General features: G+C 50.4%; 1 protein-coding gene across 3 annotated transcripts; it reads left to right on the top strand.

Annotated features, from left to right (window-relative positions):
- The first annotated feature begins 498 nt into the window (after positions 1–498).
- Positions 499–20485, top strand: CIART (circadian associated repressor of transcription). 3 transcript variants are annotated; one of them, XM_048491141.1, is made up of 6 exons: positions 499–728; positions 8182–8779; positions 9904–9979; positions 15857–15935; positions 17402–17528; positions 19721–20485. In XM_048491141.1, exons 2-6 carry the CDS (start codon positions 8204–8206, stop codon positions 20288–20290), a joined length of 1428 nt encoding a protein of 475 aa, XP_048347098.1. In that variant the 5' UTR covers positions 499–728; positions 8182–8203; the 3' UTR covers positions 20291–20485. The 3 variants fall into 3 exon arrangements, with proteins under 3 accessions (XP_048347098.1, XP_048347278.1, XP_048347186.1); XM_048491321.1 differs by lacking the exon at positions 499–728 and adding an exon at positions 3177–3244; XM_048491229.1 differs by lacking the exon at positions 499–728 and adding an exon at positions 4667–4743.
- The last annotated feature ends 675 nt before the right edge of the window (positions 20486–21160 follow it).

Genomic DNA, 21160 nt, shown 5'->3' with positions numbered 1-21160 from the left:
GCAGTGGCCCACCAGGTGCCTTTGGGAGCTCACGTGCAGGAGGTGAAAGCAATGGCCTTCTGCGGCTGCTGCTGCTCCCGAGCACCTGGTCTGCTCAAGCATTTGCAATCTCAGATCACCTTGCGTGAAAAAATGTTTCCTTTTATGAGTCCTAATTCCCCCCCCCCCCCCAGCATTTTCAATGAACGCCCCCTGGTTCTAGTCTTGTGAGAAAGAGAGAAAAATGTCTGTGCACATTCTCCACCCCATGCATCATTTTATAGGCTTCCAGGTTCCCCGGCCGGCCAGCCACCGGAAGAGGCGGCCGAGGCGGGTGGACTTCCGCTGCCGCTGGAGGCTCGCCCTCTCCCCGCAGACACGAGGCGGCGCACCCGCCCGCCGGCCACATGGCGCAGCCTGAGCCCAGCCTCGGGCGGGGCGGCCAATGGGCGCCGCGGCCCTGGGAGCACCGCCGGCCAATGGGGAGCGGCGGGGTGGGCTGGGGCGGGGCGCGGGTGCACGTGCGGCGGCGCACGTGGCCGCGTGGCGCTTGCCCTGAGCCCGGCCGCGGGAAGGCCGGAGGGGGCCGGGAGGGCGGCGCCGGCGCAGATCCCAGCCGACAGCCGGCCGGGCGGAGCGTTTGGCGGAGCTGCGCGGTCCCAGTCTCGGCAGCGGGCTCCTGAGCGCGGGCAGAGCGCCCCGCGTTTCTCCCACCCACCCACAGGCACAGGAGGGCTCTCGTGAGAACGGTACGTTGCCGACGCGTGTCTGGGCTCCGAGTTGCGGTCACTTTTGGGTGGGGGGGGGGGCTGGTTTTGCAACCGAAGCTGTCGGCTGGGTTCCCCCATTTGGGGTGGGGGTCTTGAACCCGCTCCTGATCCCGCGTCGGTTTTGGGGGAGTGTTTGTGACGTCGGGGGAGGTTGTTGTCTTGGGGGGCGGGGGGCGTGCAGGGGGGGGGGTCCCCGGGGGTCGCCGCCCCTGGTTGACCCTTCCTCCGTGTCGCACCGGACAGCCTCCTGGTGGCTGGACAAGAGGAGCTTCCCCGTGTGATTTGGGAGGCGGCTACACCTGTTCCCAGGTGCGACACTCAGGTGTGTGGCCCGCTGGGACTGGGAGGGGGGGGGCGGTTTGCCTTGAAGGGTCTTTGCGCAGGTCTGCTCGGAGGTGAGGCGCCGTCTCCCCAGAGTCAAAAGCCGGGGGAAGGTGGGGCAGGGGGGGATCCTTGCCTCTCCAAACTCCCGAGCCCCAAAAGAGTTGGCCCCAAAAGATGCTGCGGGACTCGAACCGGCCTCTTCTGCTGCAGACGGAGGGAGTTGAGACTCTCCAAAGTTCCTGCCCGGAGAATCTTGTGGATCTCCAAGATCCTCCTGGACGGATTTCTTGAAATGCTCAACTCCCACCATATTCCTTACGATAGATTGGGTGGATATAAAATAGTGTGTGGGGGGTGTTGTTTATCATACATACGTGTGTGTGTGTGTGTTTATGTGTGAAAATGTATATATGTGTGTGTATATATGAAAATGTAATTATGTGTTTGTGTGCACATATCGTTGGCGTGTGTAACATACACATGCTCAATATATACACACAAGCACATAATTACATTTTCACCCTAAATTCATTGAGATCCGCCTCCTTGTGGCTTATATGGGTGGATCTGGCCAAATGTGACTTTCCCTGCCCCACTGTTGCAGCTTCAATTTTCCGGGATCTCCTTTGCGTGGACATTGGTGTTAAAGCACCGAATTAAACTGGGGTGTCGATCTGATGATACTAGATTCCGATCCGGTGGCATCTTAGCGAGCAATAAGGTTGCTGGGATAGGAGCTTTCAAGAGCCGAAAACCCCACTGTCTGCTGCTAGGTTTGTAGGGTTAAGAGTTTGTTACGTAGAAAGTTGGGCTGGGTGTCTTTCCTAGAAAGTTTGCCCCATAGACGTGTGCCCAATCTTGTGTCTGTTTACTTAAGAGTAAGCCTGTGGGTCTTAATTCTGATGAAGCGCGTAAGGGTTACCGGTCTTGTTGTGCATATCCACCTGTGTCAGGAGAGATCCTCCTGTGCAAATGTCCCATCGATCCGTCGCTGACCTTGAGAATGTTTACTCGGGAGTAAGCGGTGCTAGATTTTAAAAAGGATTTGCTCCCCCAAGTAAATGGGATTCTTCGGAAGTCCAGTTGAACGATGGTGGGAGTAAACGGGAACAAAGGTGAAGCTGTAAAGCTCACCCCACCTAAGCTCGGGGTAAGGAATTTAAATATGACTTTCAAAGTCTAATGTATAATAGTAGCCTTGACGGTCTAGTTTGGTCTGAACTTGTTGGAGCTTGTAAGCCAAGCAAGGTCAGTTGTGGTTAGCCCTTGGGTGGGAGACCACAGATTGGGGGGTGGAAGAAGGCTGTTGTATTTTGTATTTTGAAATTATGTTGTATTTTGAAATTATTAATAACCTATTTCCAAATTATTTATGTTCCTTGGTGAGGTTTAATTTCAGCCTCCCGATTGAATTGGATTTGCAGATATTCCAGGGCAGGGGATAAGGGACTGAAGTTTTGCCGAATGCTTTCGCGGCCGGAATGACTAGGGTGTTGTGGTTTTTCCGGATTGTGTGGCCGTGTTCCAGTAGCATTTTCTCCCGACGTTTCACCTGCAGATCTCCAGAAAATACTAGCCACAAATGCAGGCGAAACGTCGGGGGAAAGTGCTACCGGAGCACGGCCGCACAACCCGGAAAACCCACAACGCCCGACTGAACCTTTGTTTCTTCGGTGGGAGGTATTAGGTTTGGGAGGTGTCTGGTTGTGATGAGTGGATCTCACCTTCTGGAGAGGCAGGGAGATACATGAAGAACTTGAAGATGAAAGGGAGCGTTTGTGTGTGACAGCAGCTGGGGATGAAAGATTTGGGAGTTTCCTGCTCAAGGTCCCTTGGGACATCGAACAGGCAGGGATGTGGCGTGTCTCTGGGTCAGGTGCGCCCATGCAGGATTGCAGGTGTGTGCACCAAACAGCCCGCCAGGTGCATGCCGGTGGTGGAATTGGCATGTGGGTGCACGGACAAGCGCGTACTTGCTCGCCGTGTGGGTTTTGTAGAAGTCACGAGTGTCCGAACTACGTAATAGTCCTGGCAACTTGGACGCGACGTGTGTTTGTGGGTGCAGGTGCATGCAGATGAATGCAGACTCCGGAGTGCTTCAGCTGCGTGTGACTCCGGCTCGGGGGAAAACATCTGGGGTGCGTGGCCTGCTGTGATAGGGTGAAGCGCAAGTAAGTGCCGTGGAGTCGTGCGCTCCAGATTCCTGGCCCTTTGCGTTTATGCGCGTGGTTCGGGCACGTAGTGGAGCTGGGGGCAGAGAGGTGATTTCCCCGAGCCAGGAATTCCTTGTTGTTGTGACGGGGTGTGTGTGTGTGTGTGTGTGTGCGTGTGCTTCCCATGTGCTGAAGTGCGAGTACCAGGTGGCCCACGGTAAAATGAGCTTAGCTTCTTCCCTCTCTTTCTTCCCATCCAGAAGGATAAGTCGGGACAAACGAGGAACATTTTAAGCTTGTAATAGTCGCGTGGGAAGGGTTTCGTGACAAAACGCCATCTGCTTTGTACACGGGGCTCTTTTTACCCGACCCTCCTTCAAAGTTGCTCCCCGTGATATTTTCTCCCTCGCTTTATCTCGTCTTTACAGCAGGTGAAGCTATTGAAAGTTCTGGGGCTGTCGGTTAAATTCCCTGGGTACCTGGAAGGGCAGAAGGGAATTTGGTGGAATAGAAGAAGAAGAAGAAGAAGAAGAGTTTGGATTAATACCCCCATTTCTCTCCTGTGAGGAGACTCCAAGGGGCTTGCAAACTCCTTTCTTCCCACCCACCCCCCCCAATAACAAACTCCCTGGGATTTGGCAAGTGCCAATAACACAATCCAGTAATGAAGGAGTTAATTGTTGCATGCTAATTAGTTGGTGAGGTCAGAAGTCAGTGACCAGGCTGAGAGAGCTCCAAAGACCTAGGACTATCCCAAGATCACCCAGCTGGCATGTGTTAGAGCATAGGTGTCAAGCTCCCGGCCCTCCAGATGTTGTGGACTACAGTTCCCATCATTCCCTGCCAGCATCGTGCTGGCAGGGGATGATAGGAACTGTAGTCCATAACATCTGGAGGGCCGGGAGTTTGACACCTGTGTGTTAGAGTACACAGGCTAATCTAGTTCCTCAGATAAGCCTCCTCAGCTCAAGGGTCAGAGCCGGGAATCAAAACCTGGTTCTTCAGATTAGAGTGCACCTGCTCTTAACCACTATACAACTGCTGCTCCTTGTTCCTATGAAGGTGGGAACCTTGATTCAACAGCTGCGTTCAGTGTTCGAGTCCTTTAGAAAGGGCATCAGCGAAGACTGTGGAGCCTGGGTGAACAAGATAATTAGATTCAGGCCTGTTTGTAGATCTGCCTTTCCCACTGGCTCTCAAGACGGATTACCCAGAGTGTGTCTGGAGCAGGGGTCTGCAACCTGCGGCTCTCCAGATGTTCATGGCCATGCTGGCAGGGGGCTGATGGGATTTGTAGTCCATGCACACCTGGAGAGCCGCAGGTTGCAGACCCCTGGACTATCCACAGGAAGGGGACGTTCTGTAAGCTATGAAATACTGAATGGAACTCTGTGTACAGGGGAAGTCTACCTCTGAGCGTCGGAAGCTAGGAACGTGCTGTAACCCGTGATCAGATCCAGCAAGACCGCATTTGGCCCTTGCCCTCTGGCCTGAACGTAAAACAAGAAGGAACAGAGGTATTTAATGATCTGTTTGAACAGCTGGGGGGGAGAGGCACGCAGCAGCTGCTGGATCGTAGCACTGACTCAACGTCTTGGGAACCGTGGCGTCACGCCCTGCTTGTGTGTCTGTTCGGCCAGCCACAGCCTTTGAGCCTCGATTATGGGGTGTCTTGGGGTTAGCCCGGTGCTCAGAAGAGAAGGGCGCAGTTGGGGAAGCTTCGGGTGGGATCTCTGGTTTGTGTGTGTGTGAGATTGGTCCCCTCTCAATATTTGAATATTATTTTAATATTGTAAAGGTAAAGTTTCCCCTTCAGCCGTGACCGACCCTGGGGTACCACTGCGAGCAGTGATTTTATAGGCAAGTTTGCCATTGCTTTCCCCGGCTATTCTTTACCCCCTAGCTATGTGCTAGGTCAGGGGTCTGCAACCTGCGGCTCTCCAGACGTTCGTGGACTACAATTCCCATCAGCCCCTGCCAGCATGGCCAAGGATCTGTTGGGATTTGTAATCCATGAACATCTGGAGAGCCGCAGGTTGCAGACCCCTGTGCTAGGTACTCATTTACCGACTAAGAAATGGATGGACGGCTGAGCTGACCATGAGCCAGCTGCCAGGATATCTGACCCACAGGGGGCTCGAACTCCTGACCGTGCGAGTGGCAGCGCAAGCACTTAACCACTACGCCACGCGGCTCCTTTTTAATATTGTACTAATAGTTATATTTTTAATGGTTTTAACTGTACAGCTATATACAGTTGTGAACAACTGATTTTATGTTGTGACCCGGCCTGAGCTCTGCGGGGATAGGGCGGGATATAAGTCCAATAAAATCAATAAACTCTGTGATGGGGTGGGTGGGAGCCGTTCCGCCTTTCTTTCACCCCTTGGTTCTGCAGTAAGTGTTGGTCAGTGCATCCGGATGGTGGATAGGATCTCTTTGTTTAGGGGCACCTGAGCTTGAAAAAAGCAATCTGCTTCTTCTTTGCGGAATATTTGGAACTGTTTGTGTTGCTCTGGAATAGCTGCAAAAGTTATCAGGATGTAGGGCATCATAAACTGGAATTTTTGGGTGGCTTTCAGTAAAGAGAGAATGAGAAGGTAAAGTTGGTTGGTCGTTCAGAATATAAGGTTAGGTCAGAGGTCGGCAACCTGCGGCTCTCCAGAGGTTCATGGACTACAAATCCCATCAGCCCCTGCCAGCATGGCCAATTGGCTGATGGGATTTGTAGTTCATGAACCTCTGGAGAGCCGCAGGTTGCCGACCCCTGGATTAGGTGAAGAATTTGGCAGTGGGGTTAATTGAGTTAGGTAGAAGGCATAGGATTTGTGTTTTGCATCACAATGTTTGTTTAGGCGGGCGTTAGTTACGTAATCCTGTAAGCGTAATTGTGGTGATTTATTTTTGTTCCTTTTTTTAAAAAAAACTTTAAATGTTCCCATGGCAGAGTTAGGCTTTGTTTCCTAAGCAAATAGAGTAATCTTCCAGCCATTACAAGACCCTTTCCCGCAACAGCTCAGCATGGTCCAACTGAGAGCCAGCGTGGCGTAGTGGTTAAGAGCAGGCGCGCTCTATTCTGGAGAGCCGGGTTTGATTCCCCGCTCTGCCACTTGAGCTGTGGAGGCTTATCTGGGGAACCAGATTAGCTTGTGCACTCCCAACACATGCCAGCTGGGTGCCCTTGGGCTAGTCACAGTTCTCAGAACTCTCTCAGCCCCACCTGCCTCACAAGGTGTCCGTTGTTGGGGGGTGGGGGAGGGAAAGGAGATTGTAGGCTGCCTTGAGTCTCTGTACAGGAGAGAAATCGGGGATATAAATCTATCACCGCTTCCACCATATCAGGAAAGCAAGCCTGGGAGAGCCACGCTTGTTTCAGTAAAACCTGGGTTCTTTTCTCCAATAACTCCTACCAGCTGAGGTCTCAACGATTTTTTCTTGAAAAACAGAAATAAAAGAAATAAAACTTAAATGCACTGAGGTTGCTCAACTGGTTACATTCCTTTTGGTTCTTTGTCCCCATTCCGGTAACCCATGGCCCAGAGATTCTTAAGATGGAATCCCAAAACCTTTGTTTTCCCCTTCTTAGGAAAACTCTGTTCAGGCCACGAGGTAACTTAGGCCTTTGAAGTTTCATCTTGGCACCTTTGTATGGCTTCCTGTCCTCCCTTCAGGAGATCAAAAGGCAAAGATGCTTTTCACAGTCACGTGTGACTTTGCTAGTTTTATAGTACTATTCCATCACAAAATCCAACTCTTCTTCTTTGACAACGGATGCAGCAGTCAGCCTCTTAACCGTTTTGGCACCCGGCCGTCCTTGTTTTTGAAAGAGAGTTCCCAGTTCTTGTGTTGAGGCATGTCGGCGCAACACCTGTTGAAACCACAGAAGTGGCTGGGATTCCAGTGCATCATGGGAGATAAGATAGCCCAGTTGATTTTAATCGGGAACATTTGTAATACCAGTCATAAGACCAGGGATTTTTAGTAGCTTCCTGAAGAGGAGGAGGAGGAGGAGTTTCGATTTATACCTCACCTTTCTGTCCTGCAAGGAGGCTGAAAGCGGCGTACAAAACTCCTTTTTCCTTCCCTCTCCCCACAACAGACACCTTGTGAGGCAGGTGGGGCTGAGAGAGTTCGGAGAGAACTGTGATCAGGCCAAGGTCAGCCAGCAGGCTTCACGTGGAGGAGCAGGGAAACAAATCCAGCTCACCAGATAAAGAGGCCGCTGCTCATGTGTGTCTTGATACCTGCCATGTTTCTAGGAAGTGGGTGGGGCCAGGTGAGGCTGGAGATTTGTTTGGCTGTATGGATTTTTTTTTTAAAAGAAAGCCTCCAGCACTGCCTTGTGACTGGGGAATTCAGAGTAGCCTGTGCACACCCACACACGCCAGCTGGGTGACCTTGGGCTAGTCACAGCTCTTCTGAGCTCTCTCAGCCCCACCCACCTCACAGGGTGTTTGTTGTGAGGCGGGAAGGGCAAGGAGATTGTAAGCCCCTTTGAGTCTCCTGCAGGAGAGAAAGGGGGGATATAAATCCAAACTCTTCTTCTTCTTCTATATCCCCCCTTTCTCTCCTGTAGGAGACTCAAAGGGGCTTGCCCTCCCCCCCTCTCACAACAAACACCCTGTGAGGTAGGTGGGGCTGAGAGAGCTCCGAGAAGCTGTGACTAGCCCAAGGTCACCCAGCTGGCGTGTGTGGGAGTGCCCAGGCTAATCTAAATTCCCCAGATAAGCCTCCACAGCTCAGGCTGCAGAGCTGGGAATCAAACCCGGTTCCTCCAGATTAGATACATGAGTTCTTAACCTCCTACGCCACTGCTGCTCCACTCCACTGAAGGTAAACGTTGCCGCCATTTTGTTTCTGTGCCTGTCAGAATTCCAGAGGTGCCCACAGAGTCCGTAACGTCGGGGGTCCGTGGCGTAGCCAGCTACTGAGTCCGTCTTGCTCTTTTTTTCCAGGTTGTGAGTCTTTCTGAGGACCATGGAGTCCTTCGCCAGCGTTTCCTCCCGCGAGTCTCTCTATTCCGTCGACAGCGCCACCAGCGAGGAAGACGAGGACGAATCCTGCTTGGAGGTCTTCCTTTCCGACAGCAGCAGCGATGCGGAGAAGGCGGTGGCAAGGCCCCTGCAGAGCCGGCAGGACGGTTACCGGGACGGGCAGAGCTTTCGCTGCGCCTTGAAATCCAAGCGGACTCATTCAGGTGTTCTTTGTCAAGGCCACAAGCCCCACGCCCGGAAGCCGCTTGGCTTGTTCGCTTCGGCCCGGCTGTGCCCTGCGGGGCACTGTTGCCCTTATCCTGCGGCACGGGAAGAGTCCTACTGCGCCCGCTTGAGGGACGCGGAGGGCGGGTTGCCCAGGAAGGCAGCGAGCCAGAGGAGGGTGGAGAACGGCGGGCGCAAACGGCCCAGCAGTGCCGTGAAAGGGGGCCAGACCCCAGAACGTGTCGTGCAGCCCACCCTGGCTGGCATCAAAAGGCATCGGATCAAGGGCTTGGATGCCGGAGAGGATCCGTGCTCTCTCGATTGGACTGAAGGGGATCAGCTGTTTGCTCAAAAGGTGAGTTTGCCAGGATATCGTGGGTCAGGGTGTAAAAGTTCTGGAAATTTTGAAGTTGCATGGAGGGGGAAAAGTTTTGGGTGGGGGCGGGGCTGGAAATGGCGCCTGGGGCAACGCTCCGGCTGCCCCGTGCCCAGAGGTGGGATCCAGCAGGTTCTCACAGGTTCCCGAGTGTAGGTTACTAATTATTTGTGTGTGCCGAGAAGTTATTTATCTTTAAACAAAAAACTTATATGTCTACGGTAAGAATTGCACAATGCAGTATTTTTACATTGACGTTTCTTATGTAGATATTATCTATGGATTTGCCAAAGCTTTCGTAACTGATTAGGTGTAGTTGATCCCAGCCATTTTTACTAGAACCAGCGTGGTGTGGTGGTTAAGAGCAGGTGGATTCTAATCCGGAGTACCGGGTTTGGTTCCCTACTCCTCCACCTGAGTGGCAGGGGCTTATCTGGGGAACCAGATGTGTTTCCGCACTCCTACATTCCTGCTGGGTGACGTTGGGTTAGTCACAGTCCTCTCAGAACTCTCTCAACCTCACAAGGTGTCTGTTGTGGGGAGAGGAAGGGAAAGGAGTTTGTCAGCCGCCTTGAGTCTCCTTACAGGAGAGAAAGATGGTGTATAAATCCAAACTCCTCCTCCTCTTCTTCTTCTTGGGCTAGTCACAGTTCTCTCTGAACTCTCTCAGCCCCACCTGCCTCACAAGGTGTCTGTTGTGGGGAGAGGAAGGGAAAGGAGTTTGTCAGCCCCCTTGAGTCTCCTTACAGGAGAGAAAGATATGGGTATAAATCCAAACGCCTCTTCTTCTTAAGACAGAGTTGTTGCCCTTCATCCTGATTTGTACCTGGAGATCTGAGATGGAGGATCCCTTCCGGTGCATTCTCAGGGTGTTAGGAGCAACTGTGGGCACCCTCTGTCACGTGGAGTTGTGCCAACTTCCATGGCTGCCGTCGGGCTCACACGTTGGCCCTGCCCCCCCCAAAGCTGGATTTCTTCTTCGAGTCCCCAGATTTATCCCTGCGTTGCTGCGATTATTGCACGTGTATATTTTGGCCTCCGGCTCGTGAGTCTGCCCGTCTGCGTGCTCAACTGAATCTTGCCTCTTTGTCCTCTCTTCGCAGTGCCGGGAGCTTCACGGCTTCATCCTTCCTCTCCGAGAGCTTCTTGGCCGGCTGAAGATGGGCCGCTTCGACAGAGGTGAGGACCAGGAAGTGGGCTAGATCGGGGCGGGGCAGGCATCTCCTCCATCCTTCCCCTCCTTTCTTGTACCCGGGTGCGGCACCTTTATAAACAGGCAGGATCTGCTGCAGTCTGGAGTTTGAATTGTTGCATTTTGTTGTTGGTTTGTGATGGGGGCCATTGCTTTCACACCCTGCCGGTGAGCTCCCAAAGGCACCTGGTGGGCCACTGCAAGTAGCAGAGAGCTGGACTAGATGGACTCTGGTCTGATCCAGCTGGCTTGTTCTTATGTTCTTATGGGGGGAGGCCCAGGATATGACATGAGCAGAAGGGAGAAATGGTTGGACCAGTTTTTAAAATGAGTGTAGGAGGGAGAAGAGGAGGAGGAGTTTGGATTTATAGAAGAGAAGAAGAAGAGTTTGGATTTATATCCCCGCTTTCTCTCCTGCAGGAGACTCAAAGGGGCTTACAATCTCCTTGCACTTCCCCCCTCACAACAAACACCCTGTGAGGTAGGTGGGGCTGAGAGAGCTCCGAGAAGCTGTGACTAGCCCAAGGTCACCCAGCTGGCGTGTGTGGGAGTGCACAGGCTAACCTGAATTCCCCAGATAAGCCTCCACAGCTCAGGCGGTTCCTCCAGATTAGATTCCTCCAGAACCCGGTTCCTCCAGATTAGATACACGAGCTCTTAACCTCCTACGCCACTGCTGCTCCCCACCTCTCTCTCCTTTAAGGAGACTCAAGGTGGCTTACAAGCTCCTTTCCCTTCCTCTCCACACAACAGAGGTAGGTGGGGCTGAGAGAGTTGCGAAGAGCTCTGACTAGCCCAAGGCCACCCAGCAGGAACGTAGGAGTGCAGAAACACACCTGGTTCACCAGGTAGTCTTCTGCCACTCAGGTGGTGGAGTGGGAAATCAAACCTAGTAAGGAGACTCAAAGGGCTTACAAACTCCTTTCCCTTCCCCCCTCACAACAAACACCCTGTGAGGTGGGTGGGGCTCAGAGAGTTCCGAAGAACTGTGACTAGCCCAGGGTCACCTAGCTGGCATGAGTTTGGAGTTCACAAGCGAATCTGGTTCACCAGATAGCCTTCACAGCTCAAGTGGCAGAGTGGGGAATAAAACCCAGTTCTCCAGATTAAGAGTTCACCTGCTCTTCACCACTACACCACACTGGTACTAAAGAGATGGCCCTAAAAGTAAAAATGTAATAAGCATCAGCATAAAAACTGCAAAATTAAAAGCCATGAACAAAGAACTGGTTGTTGTGGACTTTCTGGGCGGTGTGGCCGTGGTCTGGTAGATCTTGTTCCTAACGTTTCGCCTGCATAGACAACACATACCCCACTAAACATTCCCTTCTCACTGGACACAGCGTGTAACAGACTTCTCTCTGTGATACACCTCTGAAGATGCCAGCCACAGATGCAGGCGAAACGTTAGGGACAAGATCCACCAGACCACGGCCACACAGCCCGGAAAACCCACCAACCACAACCAGTTGAGTCTGGCCGTGAAAGCCTTCGGCAAAACATCTTTTAAAATTCTGCCAGCCAACAAATTGCTACGACCGTCCGTCGGGAGCGGCAACAGGTTCAGGATGACAAATAAAGACAGTTTGCCAGGTTGGTCTGCAGTAAAAAAACCTACATTCAATCCCAGTAGCTTGGGGTTTGCACTCCCTTCACCAAATAGTAACCGGTTGGAGCTTAGATAGAACAAGGCAACAGGCGTTAGCGGACATGGGTCCCCCGATGGAGCAGTGGTGTGGTGGTTTGGGAGGACGGGACAGGCTACATTTGGTGCCACCTGAGTTTCATGGAGGGAGGAGTTCCAAGGGCTCAGTGCCCTGGCAGGCAGGACACCCTGAGCCAGTCAATAATACAACAACCTTTATTAGGCATATTAAAATAGGCTCCAGAGCATTACAGACATTTCTGAAGTACAAATCAAAAGTACATTCAAAACACAGACAGATAAACTGTATCTAGCATTGGACGTTACTTAGAAAGTTCTGTCACTTGTAAAAGAAATTTTGCTACTTTTCCCAAGAGCCTCTGTGTTATTTAACAAAAGCTCCACAACAGAGTTGTCAGAGTCAGATTTGTCTAAGACCCGCCCAGGAGAGAAATTCCTAATACCCACATATCTCGGACAGTCAAGTATAATGTGAGCAAGAGTCTCCACTTGGTTTTTACAGTGTGGACAGACCCGATCCTGGAGAGGGATAGATAGGTAGCGACCCTTTGTAATGGCCGATGGGAAAGTATTGCATCTGGCCCTTGTAATAATCCATCTCTGTTGGGGTTCAGTTAATAGTTCGAGATATTTGGCTATGTGCCCCTGTTCTGGTACTATTCCGACACAAAGGGGTGAGCATGATTTATTTGCTTGGCCCAACAAGATATGGTATTCCTGTTCTAGAAGACTGCTTTTTAAGGTTTGCAGAATCTCTCTGGGTGACAGCATACAGAGGTCTTCAAGTATTAAACCTAGAGAGTGGATTTTTGATTTAAGAAGTTGATACCATTTGGAGGCAAATAGGTCTGGGCGCACAATATATGTTAAACTGCGCTCATCAGAGTTAAAACATAGTTTGATCCCATACTTGAATGTATTCAGCCACGCTCTTGTTTCAAGTAGGCTCTGACCAGTTTCTAAGCATAGTACAGCATATGGTACAGAGTGTGGTACCCCCCTGAGCCCGTCTTTGAAGACGGTCTTGACTGGTGGGGGCTTTCTTGGGTAGGCAATAGCCGAGTAAACCAGGCGAGCTGCCCAAAATATTCCACGTGCATCGTCGGAGCAGGTCAGGGTCTCCGTGAAAACCTGGCCGAGAAGAAGGAAGGAGAGGACAGAGAGAAAATTACAGGGCTCCTCTTTGTCCCTCGTGCAGGGGCTGGCGGGTTGCATTATCATTCTCTTTCCTCCCATTCAAGACTTTGGAGCCGTTCGCGTCACCGTCTTTCCCCTCGGGGGCTTTCGCAGCCATTGAGGGAAGCTCCATTCAGAGCGCTCCGTGCCCCGTCTTCCTCGCTGGCTGGGCTGGGCTCATTCATGCGGGGCATGTGCAGGCATGCGCCTCTCCCCGCCGCACGTGTCCGGCTGCCTGCTCCGAGGCACGCCTTCGGTCGGCTCCTGTCAGCGAGCGGCTGACTCAGCCGCAGCTGCTGCCCTTGAGGAAGGGCTGCGTCACACTCCCTCCTTGCCGAGATCTGGAGCAGCCGAGCCCTGAACCTGCCGATTCCCTCGGTGCGTGGGAGCGTGCGGGGGCTGCCTGTCTCGCACGGCCCCCTGCCTGGCATGATCGGGTGGCTCAGACAGTGCTGGGTTTTGGGGTCCCCTGAGCCTCCAGGAAGCGTGGAGGGGAGCTAATACGGGTCAACAAATTCAGGGTTGAAACGGTTTCCAAGCCCCTTTGGAAGCCATCTTGGAGCTTGTTGCTAGGAAACCGGAGTGAGGCCTAGTAATTTAGGTGAGATTTTTAAAAAGAATGAAGCAGAGCCTCCTTGGACCGAGGCAGTGTATCTAGGGCAGAGTAATCCCTGTCAGGAAAACTGCTGGTGGCCACAGTTAACACACGAAGCTGCCTCATACGTGGTCTGTCAGGATCAGAATTGTGTACTCAAGACTGGCAGCTGATCTCCAGGTTTCAGGCAGAAAAGGGCCTTTCCCTCACCCAAACCTCTTTAGCCAGAGTGGTGTAGTGGTTAAGAGCGGGTGCACTCTAATCTGGAGAACCGGGTTTGATTCCCCGCTCTGCCGCTTGAGCTGTGGAGGCTTGTCTGGTGAACCAGATTACCTTGTGCACTCCAAGAGCCCTTTGGGGATTGAACGGTATAGAAATCCCATAAATAAATAAATAAACAAACAAACAAACAAACAAACACATGGGTGACCTTGGGCTAGTCACAGTTCGTTTGTTCTTTCTTTCTTTCTTTCTTTCTTTCTTTCTTTCTTTCTTTCTTTCTTTCTTTCTTTCTTTCTTTCTTTCTTTCTTTCTTTCTTTCTTTCTTTCTTTCTTTCTTTCTTTCTTTCTTTCTTCTTATATACCGCCCAACCCCCGAGGGCTCTGGGCGGTGAACGACATAACTTTCGAATACAGATAAATATAAAATCAAATATAAGTTAATCTCTAAATAATATAAATTAAAATGCAGCAATTAATACATAACATAACAATGGTTTGGAGCTCTCTCAGCCCCACCTACCTCACAGGGTGTTTGTTGTGGGGGAGGGGGAAAGGAAAGGAGATGGTCAGCCCCTTTGAGTCCCCTTACAGGAGAGAAAGGAGGGATATCAATCCAAACTCTTCTTCTTTAGTAGAGATGCTGGGAATCGAACCGGAGACTTTGTGTATGTAAAGCGGCTGCTCTACCCCTGAGCCACGGCCCCTTCCCACATCTGTTGCCATGACAGCAGATGTACCTGGGACCAAACTGCTAGTCACTGATGAGCTCTCTCTGGCTCTGTGAACATTCCAGGTGTTCCTTCCACCTGTGGGTTTCCTGGCTGGCACATGGGGTGGCTCTGGAGGGCCTTGGGTTTGATCCAGCCGTTCGCTCTGCAAAGAGCCCTTCCCTCAGCACGGGGCTAGCCTAGAAGGAGCTTTCTTCAGTCCAGGGAGGCGGGAGTTCATGCGTGGAGTTGCGTGGGAGGTTCAGAATCTCAGGTTGCAAAATCTTGGCGGCTTCCCAGGAAAGAATCCCATATATTATTACATGCTTGGGATTCTTGGTTTTTGGCATGTCGTGGTTAAGAGCCAGGGGACTCTAATCTGGAGAACCGGGTTTGATTCCCCACTCCTCCACACGAGTGGCGGACTCTTGTCTGGTGAACTGGATTTGTCTCCCCGCTCCTGCACGTGAAGCCTGCTGGGTGACCGTGGGCCGGTCACAGTCCTCTCAGAACTCTCTCAGCCCATCCTGCCTCGCAAGGTGTCTGTTGTGGGGATAGGAATGGAATGGAGTTTGTAGACCCTTTTGAGTTTCCTTGCAGGAGGAAAAGGGGGATATAAATCCAAACTCTTCTCCTCCTCCTTTATTTTGTTTTTAAAAACATCTGCTAGCCACTTTTCTGCCTATGGAGTTCGCGATGGAAATAAAACGCACAAAGCGTATATAAAATAAAAACGTGTATACAGAAATAAAAGTACATAAAAACATATGAAACCGAAATTTATAATATCAGCTTCTCATTTCTCTCAAAGATGGAAAGTCAGGGGTGTAAGTGTGTGAGAGAGAGAGAGAGAGAGAGAGAGAGAGAGAGAGAGAGAGAGACCCACACACACACACCATCCCCCCCCACACACACACACACCCCACACACACACACGGGGAGAGTGTTCCATAATTGTGGGGCTACCACTGAAAAGGCCCTGTCTCGTTTACCCGCCAACTGAGCTGTGATTGGTGGAACAGTTAGGGCAATGGTGGCAAATCTTTGGCACTCCAGATGTTATGGACTACAATTCCCATCAGCCCCTGCCAGCATGGCCAATTGGGAATTGTAGTCCATGAGCTTCTCCTTGTGATTGTGTTGTGACAGTGGTGGGCTGCTTGACCAACTGATGCATATGGAAAATGTGAACTCCTCTAAGAAATAGCCCAGGGGGGGCAACCTGTGGTGCTCCAGATGTTCATGGACTACATTTCCCATCAGTCCTCCAATTTACTCAATTGGCCGTGCTGGCGGGGGCTGATAGGAATTGTAGTCCATGAACATCTGGAGCACCATAGGTTGGGCCCCCCTAGAATAGACCGACTTGGCTTTGGGTGGGCTTTAGAAGGGTCTGAAGGATCCCCACAGTTTTGCCGTGAGCCGTCTCCCTTACATTGTGTTGGTCGTGGATTGTGGGACATCGGCAGGAGTGACTTAATTTGTCTCTTCTCTTTAGGACTCAGCACCTTCCAGCGGAGCGTGGCCATGGATCGGATCCAGAGGATAGTCGGTGTCCTTCAGAAACCAGGAATGGGGTGAGAATCTTAACTGCTGAGGACCGTCTGTCGGGAATGCTTTGATTGTGCGTTCCTGCATTGCAGGGGGTTGGACTCGATGGCCCTTCTGGTCTCTTCCAGCTCTATGATTCTATGACTAGCCATGGGCTTAGCCAAAGCGACAGCCCAGAATTGGCTCATTTTTTAGGGGGTGGGGAGGAATGCCCGCGCACTCCCATCTCCTTGTTAGAGTAGTCCTTCTGTCCAAGGCATCCGGTTGCCAGTTTCCAGGCGAGGCCTGGTGGTCTCCCAGAATAAAAACTAATTTCCAGACGACAGGGCTCAGTTACCCAGGAGAAAATGGCTGCTTTGGAGGGTGAACTCTGGCATTATACCCTGCTAAGTCCAGACTCCACCCCTAAATCTCCTGGAAAATCCCAACCTGGGCTTGTCAGACCTGGGTTGTGTTCGTATTTTCTGGTTTGATAGGAAAAGCATTCTAGTCTCCAAAGGAGGAGAGCCCAAGCTGTATGGATCGTAGCCTCAGGAGGCTTCGGAGAGTCACGGGAGTGGGGGGAGGGGGTCTAGCCCTTTCCTCATGACCACATCCAGTTCTCTGGAACTGTAGAAAGCAATGTGATGGAATGGCATGAGGCATCTAATAAGCAATGTAATAGAGCTAGGATTACAAGAATTAGAAAAGTGGCAAAAAAAAGTTTCAGACATCCTATGTCCACACAACCCCACCCAGCCTTTTTAAATTAGGTCCCTTCGGCCCTGCAAACTGCTAATTCTGTCCTAGCCAATTGCATAGAGAATGCCCATTTGGAAAGATTTATTAGAAGATTTTTTCATCTCAACTCATTTATCTTACATAGAGATTTTACACTTGAAGAGCAGCAGTGGCGTAGTGGCTAAGAGCAGGTGCACTCTGATCTGGAGGAACCAGGTTTGATTCCCAGCTCTGCCGCTTGAGCTGTGGAGGCTTCTCTGGGGAATTCAGATTAGCCTGTGCACTCCCACCCACGCCAGCTGGGTGACCTGGGGCTAGTCACAGCTTCTCGGAGCTCTCTCAGCCCCACCCACCTCACAGGGTGTTTGTTGTGAGGGGGGAAGGGCAAGGAGATTGTAAGCCCCTTTGAGTCTCCTGCAGGAGAGAAAGGGGGGATATAAATCCAAACTCTTCTTCTTCAATGGAGGGTTTTTTTTAAAGAGAGGCTGAATGGCCATCCGTCAGGAGAGTGTTGATTATGTGTTCCTGAATAGTAGGGGGCTGGACTGGATGACCCCCTGGGGTCTCTTCCAACTCTATGATTCTCTGAAGGACACGTGATGGGTTTCACACCAACCTGAATGCTGATTGGAGAGGCAGGACAAGGGATTGATGGGGCCCAGCCCCACTGTGGCTTCGGGCCTTGCTCGCATGGCCCATGGAGAACCAGCGGCTCTTTCAGAGGTCACCTGCTCCCTGCTTACCCTGCCTTTTCATTTCTCTCTTCTCTCAGGGAGCGCTACCTGGGCACCTTGTTGCAAGTAGAACGGATGCTGAAAGTGTGGTTCCCTCAAATTGCCTTGAAGAGCTCGCACACTGATCATGACGCGGAGTCCGAGGACAAGTCTGAAACATCCGAGGTGAGACGTCCGAGGTGCCCCCTTCCTCTAATTCTGAAGTCCCTTGGCACAGGGGGCACATCTAGGAAGCTATTTTTGTCTTGGACTCTTTCCCCCTGGGGGGAGACGGGATGGTGTGTTAAGAACATAAGAAAGAGCCTGCTGGATCAGACCAGAGTCCATCTAGTCCAGCTCTCTGCTACTCGCAGTGGCCCACCAGGTGCCTTTGGGAGCTCACGCGCAGGAGGTGAAAGCAATGGCCTGCTGCTGCTGCTCCCGAGCACCTGGTCTGCTCAGGCATTTGCAATCTCAGATCAAGGAGGATCAAGATTGGTAGCCAGAGATCGACTTCTCCTCCATAAATCTATCCAAGCCCCTTTTAAAGCTATTCAGGTTAGTGGCCATCACCACCTCCTGTGGCAGCATATTCCAAACACCAATCACACGTTGCGTGAAGAAGTGTTTCCTTTTATTAGTCCTAATTCTTCCCCCCCAGCATTTTCAATGGATGCCCCCTGGTTCTAGTATTGTGAGAAAGAGAGAAAAATTTCTCTCTGTCGACATTTTGTACCCCATGCATAATTTTATAGACTTCAATCATATTTATAGACTTTGATCATATGCGTTGTGGGTTTCATTGCTTCCCCCTGATGAAAAACCTTTCATTGTGGGGTGGAACAGTTTGTCATCCCCCCACCCAGCCCGCTGCATTCTATGCAAGATAAATTCTTGTGTTAAATTTTGTGTCTGTTGGTCTAGTGATGCACACAGCAGGCCACCTAGTAAGTGTTTTGGGTGTGTGTCCCTTGCAAATGTGTAGTTCTAGAGGGGAGCTGTGGTGTAGTGGTTAAGAGCAGGTGGATTCTAATCTGGTGAACCAGGTTTGATTCCCCACTCCTCCACCTGAGCGCCAGAGGCTTATCTGGTGAACCAGATGTGTTTCCGCACTCCTACATTCCTGCTGGGTGACCTTGGGCTGGTCACAGTTCTCTGTGAACTCTACCTGCCTCACAAGGTGTCTGTTGTGGGGAGAGAGAGAGAGAGAGAGAGAGAGAGAGAGAGAGAGAGAGAGAGAGAGAGAGAGAGAGAGAGAGAGAGAGAGAGAGAGAGATAGATAGATAGATAGATAGATAGATAGATAGATAGATAGATAGATAGATAGATAGATAGATAGATAGATAGATAGAGGGAAAGGAGTTTGTAAGCCGGCTTAAGTCTCCTTACAGGAGAGAAAGATGGGGTATTAAACAAACTCCTCTTTTTGGTCTGCAGTGGGATAGCTGATTGGAGTCCTGTAGCGCCGTTAGAGACCCAACAAGATTTTCGGGTATGAGCTGAGGTGTCTGACGAAAGGTCCTTTGACACTTGACAGATTGTGTCACTGAAATCCGGTTTGCCTCTAAGCAGTTGCTGTACTCAAGTCTAGTTGTTAAAAATATATATGGCTGAAAGTTTCACATAGAATCTCCCCAAGGCTCATCCATAGCTGTGATTTGGCCTGTTGCGCCACGCACAGAGTTCTGTAAATCTGAGTGCCTTAGAAGGCATCTTCCCTCATGATTGAAGAATATATAATATGAAATGGTTTACAAAATTATATTGCAATAAGTTAATCTGCAAAAAAGTTGTATTACAAAATAAATTATATACCTTTATTAAGGGAAAAATAAACATGGATTCAGTTACTTAGCAGGGGAAGTCCAAAGCAATAAGTATTGGGCAGTTACATCACAACAAAAGGGATAAAATCATGATTATGGGATATTGAAAGGGCCTAGATAAGAAAAGAAATTTATTTAAATTAAAATATGAAGGACATATAGCATTATGAAACACAAGGTATATTTGTAGGTTAAATATTAAAAATATGGAATGAAAAATAAGGTAGTATAGTATAGATATTTAAGTTTATTAAAGAATAAATTACCAAAGAATAGTGAAGTAACTGAATTGATTTAGATGTATTGAATTATGTGTTATTGTTATGGGTAGTTGGGGTAGGATAGATTATGTTTGGGTAACTGTAAATGTGGGTCATTTGTTACATGTTAATATTTGTTGATGTCTTATGTATTTCAATGGTTTCATGTATGTTTTATGTTCAATGTGTTTTTTAAAGAAGGAAATTAATAAAAAGTATTATGGGGAAAAAAAGAAGGCGTCTTCCCTCGTTGCCCCATCTGACGCCACCTTCTTCTCTTCCTCCCTTCTAGAAATCTTCGTCGACGGAGACTGCCCTTCCGAGGATGGTGGCTCCCAGCGACAGTCGCGCACAGAACCCCTCCACGGAAAATCTCCACCAGACCCATCTCACGGACTCGGTCTCCTCTGACAGCAAAGCCGGAACTTTCGGGGGGGAGCCGGCCCCCTTGCTGGCCGACTGGCCCGCCATGAACCTAACCTGGATTCACACTTCGCCTATTTCGAACCCCCCCTTGGGTTACGTGAACTCTGCCTTCGGGCAGGCCCTGTTGGGCCCAGCCCCCCCGAGCACCTACGGCATAGTCCTCTTTCTCCATAACGGCCTGGCCGCGCCCGGCACCTGCGACTGCTCCACTCCTGTGAGTCCGGCTCTTCCTGCTCCAATCTGTTTCCGTTCTAGCCAGCTTCTTCCCAGCTCCGGAGAGCCCCCGCGGTGTCAGAGCCTCCCAGGTGCCACGCAAGGGGGTGCCAGCCTGCCACGTGGATCCTTCGCTTGCCACTCCAAGTCTCTGCCATGTTTACCGATGTCCGGTGAGAAACTGACGGCTGGCGAGAGGCTGAGTCACTGCGGCAACTTTTGATAACCGTGTTTCCCCGAATGTGAATGTCTCCACCACTTCTGTTGCTTTTTTTAAAAAATGGAAGCACGTGCTTCGTTTTTTCTCCCCCCCCCTTTTTTTAACTTAAAAAGTTTAATGCGCGTATGGCAGAGGTGGCGTTGCCATCCGAGGTAAAGGGTCAGTTTCAATAAAAAGACCTTGTTGTGATTGACGGAATCACGTTGCGTGGCATCGTTTTGTCTGCTTCGTTTGCCTGGGTTTGGTTTTTAAAACTTGATGGCTTGTGGGTTTTAGGTGAATAATTTATATCAACGGTTCTTTGTATCAAAATATTACAACAACACAAGACTTTATTGGCATATAAAACAGGACAAAATTTTAAAACAAAACAAGGTTAAGAAATACAGTTAAAATTACTAATTTCCAGTATAAAATTTGCAACAGTTTCACAAAAGAGCACATCAGAGCTGTTCAGGAGATTGGGTATCTTATAACACTCATGCCACTGAGAACATTGCAAGAAAATGGAATTCATGTATTTCATGCGTATCTTATTGTATTTAGGGCATAGAAACAAAGAACGGTCAAGTGTTTCAACCGTAGTCATATCACATGAACAAGCTCTTTTAGAACGTTCCATATTCTTAAATCTTCCCTCCAGCAGAGCTCTAGAGTAGAAGCTGTCTCTAAGCCCCTTTGTCCTAGTTTTGGTAGACCTGTCTCGTCTGCTGGATGGTAACAGTTGAAAAAGAGAGCGTGCCGGATGAGACGGGTCTCTCAGAATATTTTGGGCTTTCTTTAGGCTTCGGGAGTTATAGAGTTCTTCCAAGGAGGGGAGAGGGCAGCCGATAATCCTCTGTGCAGTAGTGATCACCCTTTGGAGCGCCTTCC

The sequence above is a fragment of the Sphaerodactylus townsendi genome, linkage group LG01 (assembly GCF_021028975.2).
Source record: "Sphaerodactylus townsendi isolate TG3544 linkage group LG01, MPM_Stown_v2.3, whole genome shotgun sequence".
Classification (NCBI taxonomy): domain Eukaryota; kingdom Metazoa; phylum Chordata; class Lepidosauria; order Squamata; family Sphaerodactylidae; genus Sphaerodactylus; species Sphaerodactylus townsendi.
This window is presented reverse-complemented; position numbering and strand designations above follow the sequence as displayed.

Coding starts and splice junctions, on each gene's coding strand:
- CIART (XM_048491141.1), top strand. CDS start 8,204: ATGGAGTCCTTCGCCAGCGTTTCCTCCCGCGAGTCTCTCTATTCCGTC. Junction 8,780..9,903: donor ATCAGCTGTTTGCTCAAAAG/GTGAGTTTGCCA, acceptor CTCTCTTCGCAG/TGCCGGGAGCTTCACGGCTT. Junction 15,936..17,401: donor CTTCAGAAACCAGGAATGGG/GTGAGAATCTTA, acceptor CTCTTCTCTCAG/GGAGCGCTACCTGGGCACCT.